Raw genomic sequence first — 16918 nt, 5'->3', positions numbered from 1 at the left:
TGATCACGAATATACGCCAAAAATGAGACGAGTTTGGTTAGCTTTTTTGGGTTTTTTGATTTCCGACTTTTCTCATTGTTTAAATAACTTAGCGGTGGGGTTAGCGTTTACGTGTTAATGATCGGTTATTTCACAGTTGGTTAACGGTTAAAGGGTAATCGAAGGGTAAAAAAGGAATTGAAATTAAATAGGTTATAATAAAGTGGGAAAAAATGGGAATAAAAAAAAGGTTACCAAAATACCCCTAAAGTTGGAAGTATTTATAAATGGTGCCATCATGAATAGTAAATGGAACTCAGTATCATGTTTAATGGAGTAAAAATGAGGTGGTGTGTGTATGAAAGTGGGCTTAGTAAGTTAATAATCAATACTCATGTAGAATTACTAGATATATGAATGAAAAATAAAAAGGAAAAATAAAAATAAAGAAATTGGTTTTGTTGGTTGCTTCCCACAAATTGACGTGTCAATGGGCCCGTTGAATGAGGGGTGAAAACTTGGCCCAAACATCTTGTCCACGTCCCATCATTTGTGGTTCTTAATTTCATACGTCGACAATCAACCAACTTAAAAATACTCCATAATAGAGTTATTTGATTCCTTTACTCTTTTTTTTTTTTTTTTTTTTTAAAGCAAGATAATATTAATGAAACTTATAAGTACAATGAGAGATGGCTAAATGGGTCAGACTGCATGATTGTATCAGATTTAAGAACATGACGAGTATAGTAGTCTGAACTAATTCAACAAAGTTTTAAATTTCAAACTTTTGCCAAAACTTACCGAACAGTAACCATCTTATATGAGTTCTGTTTTGTAATTTTGAGTATGTTTGCCACACCAGTTTCTACTATCTTACTATAAGTTTAATATATTTATTCTTTTACATTTTACAATCGTTTGATAAACAAAATTTTAAAAACGTGTTAAAAAGTAATTTTAGAAAAAGAAAAAAAACTTTTTTAAAGTGATTTTTAAGTACAAGTTATTTTCTTATGAAATCAGAAATTGGATTAGTTTTATTAATACAATTATGTGTCATTCGTTTATTTGTTCTTTTACGTCAGTTTAAGCTTGAATTATAGCTAATTTTTTACGAAATACTTGTAAAAAACACTCTAGATATGCTTAATACAAACTCCAACTCTACCTCAAGCTAGAAGCTTCACTTATAAAGTTTTTTCTCAAAAATCTAGCAAACCTTGAATTTAAATGCAATAAATATAGGTTGAATAATAAGTGTGAGTAATTAGTGGGCCAATGAGACTTCTAGAAAAGAAACGCAATTCGAGAAGGCGGGCTACAAAACTATGGTTGATATAGTCATTCCAAAAGGGTGCGCCCACAATAAACCAGTACGTGGTCCGTATTCACTATTGACTTGGTTTTACGTACGACTAGTAACTTCATCTTTGATACGATATAGTTTGATGTATACATCTATGACGAAATATATGATGGTAATGGTAATTTAATTATTTCGATCACATTTCTACTAGATAGGTTTATTGTATGACATATATAAATATAATACAGAAGAAACCACTTCTAGAAGCCCATCCAGGATTTAAAACGAATTCGTCATATCAAATATAATCCCTTCATCGTATGTGTGAGTTGTACTAATGACGTCACATATATTAGTGTTTTAATTTTTGAAATATAGTATGCCAAGTTTAATGAAAAAAAAAATAAAGTGGAAAGTGGTACTTTCATATATAAGATCAAGGTCGTAAAAGACGCGAGTCAAGAACGTGTCGATAGAGACCTTAGAGGGATGAGTGGATCGAGACAGGGACGCGGCGAGAGACGAGTCGGGAGTTGTCCAACGTTGACTTTTAAATATAAATACATTGATTATACATATTTCGAACATAAAAACTTTATATATGAATATTTTAAAAATAAATAATTTACTAATAAAATGAAATGAAGTTGTTGTCATTTGAAAGTATTACATGTAATATAGCAAAAAGGAGGCACCCCAACATAACTGTTTGTGCACTTACACCCGTAATTTAGATGCCTTTTAGATTATTTTGTAATCATATTTTACACACTTGGTAACGATAGAAAGACCAATTTTTTTACAATAAGTGATTCGGGTCAACTGTCCGAGACGGCGGCGCTTCACCAAACTTCAATAAATAAGCAGTTTCGTAAACTGGACGAAGAAGAGGCATAACTTGAGCATCCAAATACGAATTGCACGAAAAACACCAAACCAACTTATCACTGCACCAAACAACCAATCACAAGCTAATGATCAAGCCTTCCCTTCCTAAGCTTCAATTTCTGATAAAATCATACAAAACCTATTGAACGAAGATAAAACCGAGCCGAGTATTACTTATTATTGGCAAGTAAAAATTCAAAATCAATCAATACAACAACATCAAATCAAAACCCAATATTCGAATAAAGAAAACAATACCTGATGTTAACCCAGAATCAAAATCCCTAATCCGTTGGAACACTATTAAAATCAACCCAGAATCAAAATACAATAGACAGTACATTAAATGTCTTCTATAAGAAAATAAAAAACCCTAACAAAAATCGAATATTAATAACATTATAGGAGTATTTTACGGAGTAACTTACAGATACATTAAAGGAGATGACCTCAAGGATATACTGAGCAGCAGCTGCACGGTTGTTAAGTGCTGCCCATTATAAACCGCAATATCCGTTATCATCAGGTTTATTAACCGATCAACCTTAAACCTCAACCAAATTCCTAAGTTTCTCTAAATCACCATACACATATGATCTATAGGTGATAAGAACTGCAAAGAAACACATATACAATTATGCAATTCATAATGCATATAACATATCCAATTATTATTAATCAAATCAAAGAAAACCATATATATGTTGGAAATATGCACGTATCAATAGTTGTTTTTAACATTTGTGAAAACCTTAAGTTTCAAAAGACTTAGAATAGACGAAAGCATCTACAATTCTCAGCTGTTTACTCGAGAGGTAATAGTAGCACATACAACGACTTAAAAGACCTAACCAACAACAAACAAAGAAAGCATAAAAAAATGACAACACAATCGCTATTACACACCAAAAAAGCAACAGCAAATCGTAATAAGCAGCAAAAATCAAACGATTACAACCCTAAATCATCTTTTCAGTACTTTTTTTAGGAAACAAAAATCAAGATAAAACCCAAAATTATCTTTACTGTGGTCAGCAACAATGAACGGAAGAAACATCATGAACCCACCAACAAAACCAAGCGATCTGCAAAAATTAGGAAATAATTTGCTGATTAGATCACCAAAATATTACTTAAAGATTTTTTTTTATTATTATTTTGCAATCTATTAATTTTCCACGTTTTATAGTTAACAAAGTTGTTGAAGCCATCAATAGGAATCTTAATACCTCATTAGGAATTCTTCTATGTCATACGGTGGATAACACGGATTAAATTTTTTAACATAAAAAACCAAGTATAAAGACCCTTTTGGTGATTTTCATTGTTAAGGAATGTGGATTGATTGTTTAATCATTTCTTTTGTAAAAGAAAGTATGTTTGTTACCAATATATATGTTAGGTTCTTCAATTATCCTGCATTAAAAAAGTTGTGTTAAATACCAGTTTAACATTAAATTTTCTCATATATATAAAAAGTAAAGCTCATATAATTTTACAATGCTGTGCAGTGTTATGGTGCGTGGTATGGTTCAGTTCCTAGTTTGAAGGTTTTCGTACCATACTCTTTCGAAGACGCTTGTGGACTTTTAAAAGCTGCAATCAGAGACCTTGACCCTGTTGTGTTTCTTGAAAATGAGTTGCTGTAAGTATATAAGGTCACTTGTTAAAAAAAAACACATCTTTACAGCAATATAAACTAACCTAACAGTTAAAGTAGAGCAAATAATATAGCAATCAAAGAAAACAAAACAAAAAGATGTTACCCTCTATAGTTACACCACTCTAACTTTGCTGATTAGTATTTGTAGCAATCGCAGATGACGATTCCAAAAGAGCAGAAGAATAATAGGTGGGTACAAATGTATACAACACAAAAGATTCAACAAACAACTATCCAAATATAAAAATTGGGTGGCGTGTATTAATAAGAACTTATAAAATACTAACAAATCACAAAAAAAAAAAAACGTGAATAACCATCATATTATTCCCTAAAACATAAATATATAAAAACATCAATTATCATCACAATTCGTATTTCAAATAAAAAGACTTAGTTATTGAAACATATCATTTTGTTTACTTGAGCAGGCAAGCCTCCAGCAGCAAAAGCTTTTTGCCTTATAATCCCTAACATATTTACCACAAATATATCTCAAATTATTAAAATACTATATATATGAGATACAAAAAATTGAGATCGAAATCAAAGAACATTACCTGACCACAAATATTTCTAGAACCGACATCAGCTCCATTATAAAGCAAAAATCTAAAAAATTAAATTTTCGCCCAAACAAAAAAATTAGTTTAGGGTAGCCATCAAAGAAAAAATCATCACTTACCGGTATCAATTAGAAAGCATAATGTAAACCCCAACAGGATGATAACATAATGAACCAATTCATGCCTTTGTTAGACTCCTGAGCCGAATATTACAATGGGTGTCATTCGAACAAAGAAACAGGAGCCAATTGAAGGAGTCGGTGGATGGCAGCGATTGGCGTCTACAGAACATAGAAATATCGTGGATTCTAATTCTGAAGTCGTACGAAATTGGAAGAAGCAGAAGACGCAACGATTTCGCAGCAGAAAAGTAGCCTTTAGGGTTTTCTGGGGAGAGATGTTCGTTCAAGTCGATGCAGGAGACGAAGCTTTTAGGTTTTTTTTCTTGTGGTTTGATTATGAACTAAAAAAAATAAAGAAGAGAAGGGGATTTGTTGAAGAAGATGGGAGGGATAGGTTGAAGAAGATGGGAGGGATGGAGAAGTCTGACATCAGCATGTAGTTTATACCAAGGTTGAAGAAATCGGTTATGGGAGAGTTCTCGGCGGCAGGGTCTCCAAAACGAGAACTCGGAGAATTCGGGGAGTTATCCGAGGTTGACTTTCGTTGACTTTTGAGATTTTACCGAGTTTTTCTGAGATTTGACCGATTTTACCGATTTTTGGGAGAGTTGACCGAATTTTGGTCGTTGACCGATTTTTTGGCCGATTCCAAAACGAGTTCTCGGTAGGGAGGTCATACCGATTTCTCCTTGAGAAATCGGCCGAGTTTTCCGATTTTTGCAGTATTAGTGTATACAGATCTATATCTCTTTTTTTTTTTTTTTTGGGAACCGACGTGAATAAATGTGTAGCTAAAAAGAGGAGCTTTGGTGAACAGGAATACTTTGTGAGTATGAGGTACTATCGTGGGCCAATCAAAATGCTTGAAATCCTCTTATCCATAGAATGTGTATAATTAAAATTGGGTCAGAATGGTGTGAAGCCCAAATAAGGGATGCAAGGGTTAAGGACCGATCAGGTGGGCTGTTTGACCAATTAACCATTTGACTTTTGTTGACTCAATGGTGCACTATTGATGAATAGTAAATGGACCAATAATATTGATGAATAGTAAAGTGAGCATTAGTGATGAATAGTAATTGGATCGATAGGGATGGAGTATTTTGTGTTATTTTGTGTGGGTATTAGTATATAGGATAATATATAGGCTTGTCACAATGTTTTTTAGGATATAATATATTTATTAATTTATCTTTAAGGGATACTATGTAAGCTGATGTCTTTCTCATCGAATTTTAAATGAGTTGGGATTTTTGTTAAGAGTAGGACAAGGTCCGATAAAAAGCTCACTTTTAACCGACGTTGTGTAGATCCCATGAATCAGTAGCATGGATCTTTGTATAAAAAAGTATCGATTTGTATTTCAAAAACAAAGTAAGAAGATGGGAGCATAAAACACATGAATCTAAATCAACATTGATGTTGTATTGATTAATAAGCATTGCAAGATTGAATACATCAAATTTAAACAGCGAAACATGGATTTTTCAAGGTGAATCGAACATGAAATCACCTTTGAGCCTCTAGTTGAAGAGGATGGAATGCATCAAAAATCAAATGAACAAGGAAACTACTATATATAGTCCACTGACTATTTCTCATGCGTGTGATCAGTACATATGTGCATGTGAAATACAGGAGCGCGCGTGGACTTCTCATACGCGTGTGAGATAATGCATCAAAATTTTTATGTCACATATACTCGTGTGACAGTAGTTTCCAATGTTTCTGATAACCTAGGTGTACAACATAAACGTTAAAAGCACATAGTCTATTCATCCAGCGACGGACACATAAAAAATGCATCAACACGTTGACATGACATTCCTAACTTTGACCTGACATTTAACCGTTGATCGACTTATTGGACGATTTTCTTCCGGTCGGGACGGACTAGTCACAAAACGTTGCATCGACTGCCGTAATGGCTGAGGCGGCCTCCGTTTACAACACCGTATAAGAGATTTAATTGTTCTTAATTATTGGGGTAAGGTAGTTAACGGTAACTTGAAAAATGTTTTACAGAAATGGAGATTAGTGAGGTGGCATGTTGAATGATGTGTCAAAATATATGATTGGAAGTTAGATATTAAAAGAGTATAAAAAGCATAAAAACAATTTAAAAATTAAAAATGAACCAATGAGATATTGTCACATCTTCAACAAGCTTGGAATCTCTCACGTGCCACAACCAAGCACTCATAAATTTGTGCTACCAACATGCCGCGTTATCGGTGTGTTCCAGGCATGCTCCAGGCACCTGAGCTCTAACACGCTCTACTAATATAGGCCTAACGGAGTACTAAATGTTTTGAAATTATTTATAGTCAAGAAAATATTATATCTGTATGTTTCTTTGTTAACGTTTAACAATACTATGTATTTTTTTCTAACTTGATGAACTAATAAAAAAGCAATAGATTTCCAATTTGACCCCTATACTTTTATATAATGAGTTAAGTTTTTCAAAAGATAGTCAAGGGCTATCTTTAATATTTTAAGACATGGTTAATCGATCTGTAACTTGCTATTAACTATCCTAATTATTTCTTAATAATCAGCTTCATAACTTTTTTATACAACTAAGACTATCTTTATCGCGCGAGTTGGACGAATTGTTTTTGCCAAAAACGCCATCAACGCGGCGTGCTTGTGGGTTATCTTCTTCGGCGTGCTGGATGATAGCACGACAAGGGTGAGGAGCGTGTTTGCTTCATGGTCGATTATTATTGGACAAAACTCAAATGGATATATGATAACACGCGTACTGAATCTGTATCAAAAAAGTCATATTTTCAATACGACTTACCATTTGTCAAATTCCATCCGGAATTAAACCGGCAAAATGGTCCAGAGAAAATACCTTCTCCTGGTCCCACCTAAACAAACCGGTCAGAAGACTATCCGAATATGCATCCAGGAAGAAATATCCCGAATAGAAGCCGACCGTAACTTCACTCACCTGGATAAGTGTGCCGGATATCTGGCACCATTCACCCAGATATCTTGTATATAAGACACCGTCCGAGAATATCTCCGGATATAAAGCACCGAGAGGTTAAGGATCACATTTACACATAAAGGTCTCCTGATCAGCCAAAAAGCCTGGTCACCCGGTAACCTCTACAAGAATATTACGAACGGACATAAGAACCGGCTGTAACCTTACCCGGCCAGGAGAGTATCGCGAAGAAACACTTGGATAATATTAGGCAATGCTCTTATATAAGTTCTCCTACCTAACCGAAGGTGGCGCCCATCCGTCACATCATAGACGGATCTGGCACACCATTCTGAAATAATCACATCACTCCAGAATCATCACACCATTCCAAAATAATCACGCGGTCCCTGAACAAAACATGGTTTCGGAACAGGCACTTGGTCCTGGAACAAACACATGGTCCAGGAACAAACATGTGAATGAATCGTGTGACACGTCAGCCCACAAATATAGGAAAGTTTGTTAGGATTTGTTTGTTACGCCAATGCAAGGGACATGGGCCACGTCTGCCCACGAATCAGGAAAGTTTGTTACGATTATGAAAGGGGCATATGCCACATCATCATTCCCTCTAACAAACTATTTAGAAACATCTATAAATACACCCCATGGATCATTCTTTACAGGACACTGAACACACACTGTTACTCTGCCAAAATCATACCGTAACATTGTTCAGCCAAAAATACAACTCTGATTAAGATTTCGGTCGATATCGGAGTTCATCAACATCCAAGATAGTAAATCATTCGATCTAATTGAGTGAGGTTAATCTAATTGTTTATTTTATGCCCTTGGAATCCAAATTTCAAATGGCGTTTGCACAGTTATTGGAGTTAAAACAATTGATCAACATATTTTCCCCAAATTAAGCACTCAAGTCTAATCCTAAAATTACCAATTTAGTTTTAGGCGTGATCAAATGGCACTATCTAACGGTAAGAAATTAACTGATCTTTACCTCAACGAGCTAGACGTATAAGAAACAAGAAACAACATAAACAAAATGACAGAAGACGATTTATATATGATTCATTCATGGGCTACTGGGCAAAGACGGAAGGCAAGAGCATTAGACGAATGGAAACACGAACCTATCATCTTCCCATCATTATTTAATATCAATCCTTCAAGGGAGTTAGTTATCATCAAAGCACACATTTCGAATTGCCAAATCGGTCGAATTTACACAGACACCGATGCAGGAGTAGAAGTGATGTTCGAACATTGTTTCTGGCAGTTACCGGAAGGATTCCATATATTCAAAAGATTTGCAGCTTCTCCATTGGCAGGATTCAACAGTGCGATAACTTGGCCAGTAGGTTCCATTACACTAGAAGTCGTTTTAGGAAAAATACATTTTCAAAACAATGCCGAAATTGAGTTCTCCATTGTCAAAACTGAATCCCGGTATAACGTCATACTTGGACGAACCGCCATGCAGAACTTCAGAGCGGTCACGTCTACGGTACACGGCATATTGAAATTTGCAACCCCAGTCGGCATAGCAACAATCCAGACACAGGAGTTGAAACTGGTTGAATGTCTGCAAATATTCAAAGATAATGCAGACATAATCATACATGTTGACGGATCCATCTCTCCGAATCCCAAACATTCGAACAAAGAATTCAGCTCGGAACTGATCTAAGTGCTAACGCTAAGAATTCAGCTCGGCACAAACTATTAGCAGCAAATATTGACGTTTTTGCATGCGAAGCATCTGGCATGATAGGAGTTCCACACAAAATAGCTCATCGATTGAACGTAAACCCAAACATCCCACCACTCGTCCAGAAGAAAAGGGCAATGGCTTTTGAACGAAGCAAATTCCTGGATGAAGAGGTAAAGAAACCGATCGACGTAGGGATAATGAGGGAAGTAAAATACCAAACATGGGTGGCCATCCCGGTCATGGTCAAAAAGGAAGACGGATCATGGCGCATGTGTGTCGATTACAAAGATATCAACAAGGCATACCCGAAGGATACCTATCCCTTGCCGGAAATCGATTGGAAGGTTGAGTTACTAGCAGGTTTAGATATAAATATTTTATGGATGCATACAAAGGTTATCACCAAATCCTAATGTCGACAACGGATGAAGACAAAACTGCGTTCTTCATAAACAAAGGCATTTTTTGTTATACAAAAATGCCATTCGGTTTAAAAAATGCAGGAGCAATGTACCAAAAGGTGATTGACCAAGCATTCCAATACCAGATTGAACAAAACATCGAGGCATATGTCGATGATATCATAATCAAAAGTGATTCAGGAGAGCAAATGATCCTGGATGTTATGGAAACTTTTGAGTCACTACAAAAAATTAACATGAAGTTTAATCCGTCCAAGTGTTCCTTTGGGGTAGAGAAAGGTCGATTCCTCGAATTCACGGTCACCCCGAGAGGGATTAAGGCCAACCCAAAGAAGATTCAAGCTATCGAAAACATGCAATTCACAAAGCGCAAAAAGGACGCATAAAGCCTGAACGGCAGGCTGGCGGCATTAACACGATTTCTGTCTAGGTTGCCGACAGGTCCTTACCATTCTTTCAGACTCTAAAAGGGTGCTTGAATAAGAAAGATTTCATCTGGACGGGAGAAGCCGAGAAGGCTTTCTACGAAATGAAGACATTTCGAAGGAATTACCCACAATCACGGCTCCAATTCAGGGAGAGACTATGACAGTTTACCTAGTCGCTTCTTCTGAGGAAATCATCTCAGTGTTAATAGCCGACAGAGACAAGGTCCAGATTCCGGTATACTTTGTTAGTAAAATCCTCCAAAATGGAGAAGTAAATTACTCATCAATGGAAAAAATAATTTATGCACGGGTGCACACAGCAAGACATCTCTGAAGGTACTTTCAGGCACACCCAATCCTGGTCCTCACGGACCAACCGATTAAAAAAGTCCTGACTAGTCCGAAAATCTCCGGGCGACTGGCTAAGTGGGAAATCGAACTCGACAAGCACGCAATCAGCTTTGTCCCGAGGAATTCCGTCAAATGGAAGGTGCTAGCAGAATTTCTAGTTGAACTACCATCTGAAATAATAAAACATGGTGAAACCACCATGTCCAGGAAAGGAGAAGATGAAATTTGAGAATTATACACCGATGGAGCATCTAGTGAAGAGGGAGCCGGAATAGGTGTACTATTAGTATGTCCAGATGGAGAAGAAATTACTTATGCCATACGAATGAAATTTGCTGCATCAAATAATGATGCCGAATACGAAGCCCTGTTAGCAAGTTTGCGTTTGGCAAAAAGCATAGAAGTCAAACCACTCATGGGGTACGTTGATTCACAACTAGTAGCAAGCCAACTAAATGGCAATCAAAACGCTAGCCAAAGATTTTATAACATTTGAAATAAATCAAATACCGCGAAGCCATAAAAAAAAGCATATGCTTTAAGAAAACTTGCCTCCCTATTGTACGATCATTTTACAAAAAAGGTCATGGTCGAAGTATTAGAAAGGAAACCTAACGAAGAAGATACTCTTATGGCGATCATACGGAAGACGGAGACTGTTGTATGACCCCGTTCATACAACATCTCACCGAAGGTGTTCTCCTAGAAGATAAGTTCCAAGCCCGGAAGATCCAGATGCAAGCACCGATGTACCACTTCCAGGATGACATGCTTTATCGAAAGTTATTCGTAGAACCATATTTAAAATGTGTTGGACTGACACAAGCCAAAGAGATCGTACAAGATATGCACGAAGGAGCCAGCTCAACACATTTTGGTTACCGAATAGTGGTAGATAGAATCAAAAGGATGGGTTATTCCTGGCCACAAATGTACCAAGACACGTATGAAATAATAGTTAATTGTGAATCATGCCAAATACATGCCCCAGTTAACAGGTCTCCTCGACACAATATGTGTAACGACCTTGGAAATTCCAACTTTTAATTATTAATAATTATTATTAATACTTGTGTTTTAACGAATGTATTTTATTACATTTACTTGTCATCATGATTAACTTTACATGCCCAACACGTCTTTGTGACACGCAAACTTTACACGCAAACTTTACACGAATAATATTTTCAAATATTATTTACATTCATGATTAATTTTTATTAATCATTTTAATTAACTAAGGTTACTAGTTAATTACTTGGGCTTTATTGGATTAATTTGTTAACTACTTGAACTTGGGCTTTTATTAATGCTAATGGACTTAGAAGCCCACCCTACATCCTTAATGGACTAGTTAGCCCATATTTATGCAAGTATTACATTAAGTTGCAACTAGATAAATTAGCTTAGTAAAGAATCTAGTTACAAGTTTACTTACACCATTTTCCAACACCATGCAACTTTATTACCATCTTTTTGAGCCAAATACATGAAGAGACTAGTGGACACTTCCCTTCCCCCTTTGATGGTGTAAACCGTCGGTTTTGATGGAGTAAAAGGGAGAGTTTGTTTCATTTTTGTATTACTTCTCACTTGCACTCTCTCGTTCCAAACACACACTCTTACTTGCAACTTCATTTTTCTCTCATTTTGCTCTCTACTTTGTAAGTAACTTGAGCTTTTCTTCTCTTCTTTTCCTTGTTTAAAATCGTAGCAAACACACTTATCATCATCATTCTTTGTTGTTGTTTTGTTACTTGTTCTTAGTTGTTGTTACTTACTAGTTAATAAGAATCAAACTCTTTAGTTTGCTCTTCATTTCATCTTGTACATACAAGAACATACAAGAGCCTAAACTTTCTAGTTTATGTTCTACACTTAATGTTTTAAAGACTTAAAGTTCATGAGTTGTAATAACCATACTTGAAGTTCATGTTGTAAACTTAAAAGTTTACTTCCTTAAAGATCAAGACCTTGGCTTGAATCTTTAAAAGTATGAACAACCATGAACTTATTTACTTGTAGATTTCATTTATTCCTTCATTTTGTTCATGTTTGAATTCGTGATTTATATTAAATGGTCAAGTATTACAAGTTAATCTTGATCTCATACTTCTTGAAACTAAAAGCTAACTTTATAAGTTCAAGAACATGGAAGTATAACTTTCTAGTTATAACTTCATATACTTGTGATGGATCTAAGTTCTATAGCTTATGATCTACTTATTTTGTCATAAACAAAAGCTTGAAAGCTTACATACACTTTACAAGATGCAAATCTAAGTTTTATAACTTATGGATTCATGAAAATAAAGATTTATGTCTTATAACTTAGGATTTAATTTAATAACTTTAGATCTAGACTTTTGGGTCTTGGATCTTCAAGATCTAACAAAGAACTATGTTCTATAACTTAAGATCTTGATTAGTTAGTTTACTTTCAAGTTTGTAGTTCAATATTACTTTTATAATTCATGTATGTGACAAATCTAAGACTTTGATGTAACTTTGGTTCATCAAACTACATGCAACTCTTAATTGAGTTATGCTACATATCTTAGACATGCACTAGTGTTATGATGGTCAAAACTTGGTAAAAATGATGTAAACCCATCAACGAGTTGTACACTTGAAGCTACAAGCATCAAGGATGAGAACCGTGATGAGCATCAAGCACCAAAAACCCACCGGAGCAATTTAGCTACTTTTTTCTGTAACTGATAAGAACTACTGGGCTGCTGTAAAGTTGATTTTCAGTTTTCTCAGTTTGTGTAGATGACTTTTCATTTAAGACTCGTCTTAATCCGAGTTACGGTTTAGGATTTATGGCCCTTCGATCATCACTATGTCCTTTTAACGTTGTGCTGAAAATTCTGACCTACTCGCACTTAGACCGTCGCCACGGTCAAACGAAGATGAGTTTGCTTCTGTAATTTTTACCACAACTAGAGGACTCATATACGGAGCCAGGGCCACTGGTCTCACCTTATTTCAGTAGGTATAGAGGCGGTGGTGACTGATCGAAGTCAGCCTTTGTTTTAAACTCTTTACTTGATTGAAAACTTACTTTACCCTTTTGACTTAATGATGAATGATGATGATACTTAAGACCTAATTTACATACATTTAAACCTATTGGAACAATTTACTGACTTAGTAATATTTGACTTAGGTTGAGGACTTTCCGGACCTACATACTTGCTTACTTCCCGACTCAACTTTACTACTACTTTACACTGTGAGTTATAGCATCCCTTTTTACTTTAACTATTTTGGGAACTGAGAATACATGCGCATTTTATGTTTTACATACTAGACACGAGTACTTAAACTTTATATATGTGTGGGTTATACAACGGCATAAACATTCCCTTTAGCTCGGTAACGTTTAGTCATTGGTTTTTTGAACCGGTGAACGCGAATCTTAGATATGGATCCATAGGGTTTGACATCCCCACCCGGGCTAGTAGCGCTAGCATTTAATGGGTGTTTAATGCTTTGTAAATATACGCACTCGCCAAGTGTACTTTCAGGGGGTTATAAATGTTAAGTTAGTTACCAAGTGCCCACGGTTAAACATATACTTTACATACTGTTTTGAAACGCTCTTTGTAGTACTGAAATCTCATGGCCTACCTTACATTACTGTTATACTTAAACTATAGCTCACCAACCTTTGTGTTGATGTTTTTAAGCATGTTTTTCTCAGGTGCTTAAGATTGCTTGTTTCCGCTGTTGTACTAGTCATGCCTCGTAGACTTCCGATGTGCTTTACTAGAGATGCCACCGCATGAAACACTTTATCTTGCATTCAAACTTTAATACTTTTGAAACAATGATTTGTAACGACCTAAGGGTCACGCACTATTATCCTTGCTTCTATTCATAGAAGCATACTTTTAATGTAAAACATTCGACGTTAGTTATGACGTCACCTTTTATCATGAATGCAAACTTGTTTTGAAAACGCATATAATGTTTGACCTTGTAATGATCCTATTGTTGATGGTCCGTACATGTTGATTTAGTACGGGGCGTCACAATATGGTCCCGGTTCAGGCAGATTGGCCATTCTGCAAATGAGGAATTAATATCGTAGGCCCATTCCTAAAGGGTGTCAGAAACGTTAAATTTTTAGTCGTGGAAATCGACTACTTTACTAAGTGGGTCGAAGCAAAACCACTAAGCACGATATCGGGAGAAAAATCCTCACATTTGTGTGAGAAAACATAGTCTGTCGCTTCGGTTTGCCATGAGAGATAGTCAGTGATAACGACACTCAACTCGCACAAAACCTGTTCAGAGATTGGTGCATTGACATGGAAATAAAGCAATCATTCACCTCTGCGGCATACCCACATGCCAATGGTCAGGTTGAGGTCACAAACAAAGATATTGTAGCTGAAATTAAGGCCAGGTTGGGGAAACTGAAAAGGATTTGTCGATGAACTTCCACACGTATTATGGGCCCACCGGACGACTCAAAAAGAAAGTACAAACGAAACACCGTTCATCTTGGTATACGGTACAGAGTCAATCATCCCGACTGAGGTAATCGCCCCAACTGCACGCATAAACGAATTTGATGAACAAGAGAATGACGATGCACTAAGAAAAAATTTGGACACCCTTGAAGATCCAATTCCATAGAATCCATCAGTCAGGCAGAAAAGAAACAAAAAATCGAAAACCATTATAATAAGAAAGTTAAACCATTAGACTTTCAACTCAATGACCTGGTATAACGAAGTAATGAAGCCAGCCGACAACAAGCCATCGAAAATTTGGGTCCCCGCTGGGAAGGGCCTTACAAAGTTGTCAGCATAAATGACTACGGTGCATATCACCTAGAAACGCCAGACGGAGTATTGTTACGACGACCCTGGCACGCTTTCCATTTGAAAAAATATCATGTGTAAACCATCTATCACTGGGAGGACCGATCACCCACCCGACCACCTTAGTATGTATACAACCATGTACAAATATCTTAAAGTATAAGCTCTCAATAAAATTTCAATTTATCTTTTTTATCTTATACTACATATCTCTTTGAATATGACACAAACACATACATTACTATTTTGGCATATTTCAGACCTACCGCCAGAAGAAATGTCTTCTAGCTTTCGTTGGTAGGAGGACTCCTCTCGAAGAACCATCTCGGATAAATGAGGAGGACTTCTTTCGATTCCACATTAAGGTATTTTCATCCCCGACTAACGAGCCACGTGCGAAGTTTAAATGGTATCAAGATAGTGCACGAAAGGATGTGGAGCGCACATTCAATGTTCTTCAAGGTAGATTCAATATATTACGTATGCCTGAACGAGCTTGAAAACAAAAAAAGTGTCCATAATCTTATACACTTGTGTAATATTGCACAATATGATCCAAGAGAATAACAGTTTCGCTATATCTTCACTTGACGAAGAGCTTCTAAGAGATCCTAAAAACCAACATGTTAGGAATCTAAATAGGGATCGTGAGACTCGAGATAAGGAAATGCACGATAGAGATGTGCATAATCAACTTCGTGAAGACCTAACTGAGCATATACGACATCATCCACCAAATTTTCGCCGCACTAATAACAACCCTCTCAGTCCCAAATCTATAGTCTCAGACAAAAAACACGCAGTTTAAGAAAAAGTACCCGTCACATGTATCTTTTTGTTAACTTTTCAGTCTTACCCTTTACCATTTACCTGCCTTTTTGTCCTACTAAATAAAGTAGGGGCAACAAAGATTCTTATCACATTATTTTTATCCATTTATGGAAGTAGAGAATTATTTTTAAATATCCGAAAATGAAATATCGGACAATAGATTTGGGATAAAGAGAGCAATTTCTTAATTATTGTATTTTTACGACTTTTTAAAAATAAAGTAAGTTGATGAGTTTTTTTTAATTAATGTAATTTTCTATTTTTAAGATTTTTTTAATTAATGTAATTTTTTATTTTTAAAAATTTTTATTCATGTAATCGTATTTTAATTTTAAATTAAGTGTGTTTTATTAATTCAATTTATTTTTATAAATACAAAATAATAATCTAACTAATTAAATAAGATAAAAACTAAAACAAATTATAAAGTAAGAAAAATGAAAAAGAATTTATAAATACTCACCACTACCTCCCAACACGCCACTCTACACGCCATCACGTTATCACTCAATTTACCAGTACGCCTCTCACAATAGCGTCAAGCACCCCACTTCACCCCTCAACACGCCACTTTTTTCCATCACCATTGAAGATGATGTAATTACACATAAATGAATATTTTCTTACGCACAACCCTTAAAACTATGATTTAAAACACTTCTATCAATATCGCAAGTTTTTATCTTAGATTACATTATTTTCAATATCATTTTTTACAGATATATTAAAATTCTGTATTAAGTTTGTATAGAAAAAATATTTTCTTCTTTAAACAATTTGAAAAAAGATATCCCGTTTATTAAAAGTTTGTAGTAGCAGTGGAAGTGTTTAGGGTTTACCAT

The 16918-nt window shown here is 35.5% G+C and overlaps 1 protein-coding gene and 1 long non-coding RNA gene across 6 annotated transcripts; one reads left to right on the top strand and one right to left on the bottom strand.

The window, feature by feature from the left end:
• Positions 1 to 1947: 1947 nt before the first annotated feature.
• On the bottom strand, positions 1948 to 4967 carry LOC139866798 (uncharacterized). Of its 5 annotated transcripts, XR_011765631.1 has the most exons (6): positions 3943 to 4967; positions 3737 to 3819; positions 3564 to 3592; positions 2605 to 3261; positions 2435 to 2476; positions 1948 to 2315 (listed from the first exon to the last, which is right to left on the bottom strand). It is a non-coding gene; the product is annotated as an uncharacterized lncRNA (long non-coding RNA). The 5 variants fall into 5 exon arrangements; XR_011765629.1 differs by having other exon boundaries at positions 3737 to 4967; XR_011765628.1 differs by lacking the exon at positions 3564 to 3592 and having other exon boundaries at positions 3737 to 4967.
• Positions 4968 to 8537: 3570 nt separating this feature from the next.
• On the top strand, positions 8538 to 9182 carry LOC139868534 (uncharacterized). Its single transcript, XM_071856871.1, has one exon. It carries the CDS (start codon positions 8538 to 8540, stop codon positions 9180 to 9182), a length of 645 nt encoding a protein of 214 aa, XP_071712972.1.
• Positions 9183 to 16918: the final 7736 nt, after the last annotated feature.

Source organism: Rutidosis leptorrhynchoides, chromosome 9 (genome assembly GCF_046630445.1).
Source record: "Rutidosis leptorrhynchoides isolate AG116_Rl617_1_P2 chromosome 9, CSIRO_AGI_Rlap_v1, whole genome shotgun sequence".
In the NCBI taxonomy this organism is placed as follows: domain Eukaryota; kingdom Viridiplantae; phylum Streptophyta; class Magnoliopsida; order Asterales; family Asteraceae; genus Rutidosis; species Rutidosis leptorrhynchoides.
The sequence above is the reverse complement of the archived record's forward strand: the minus strand, read 5'-3'. Positions and strand labels throughout refer to the sequence as shown.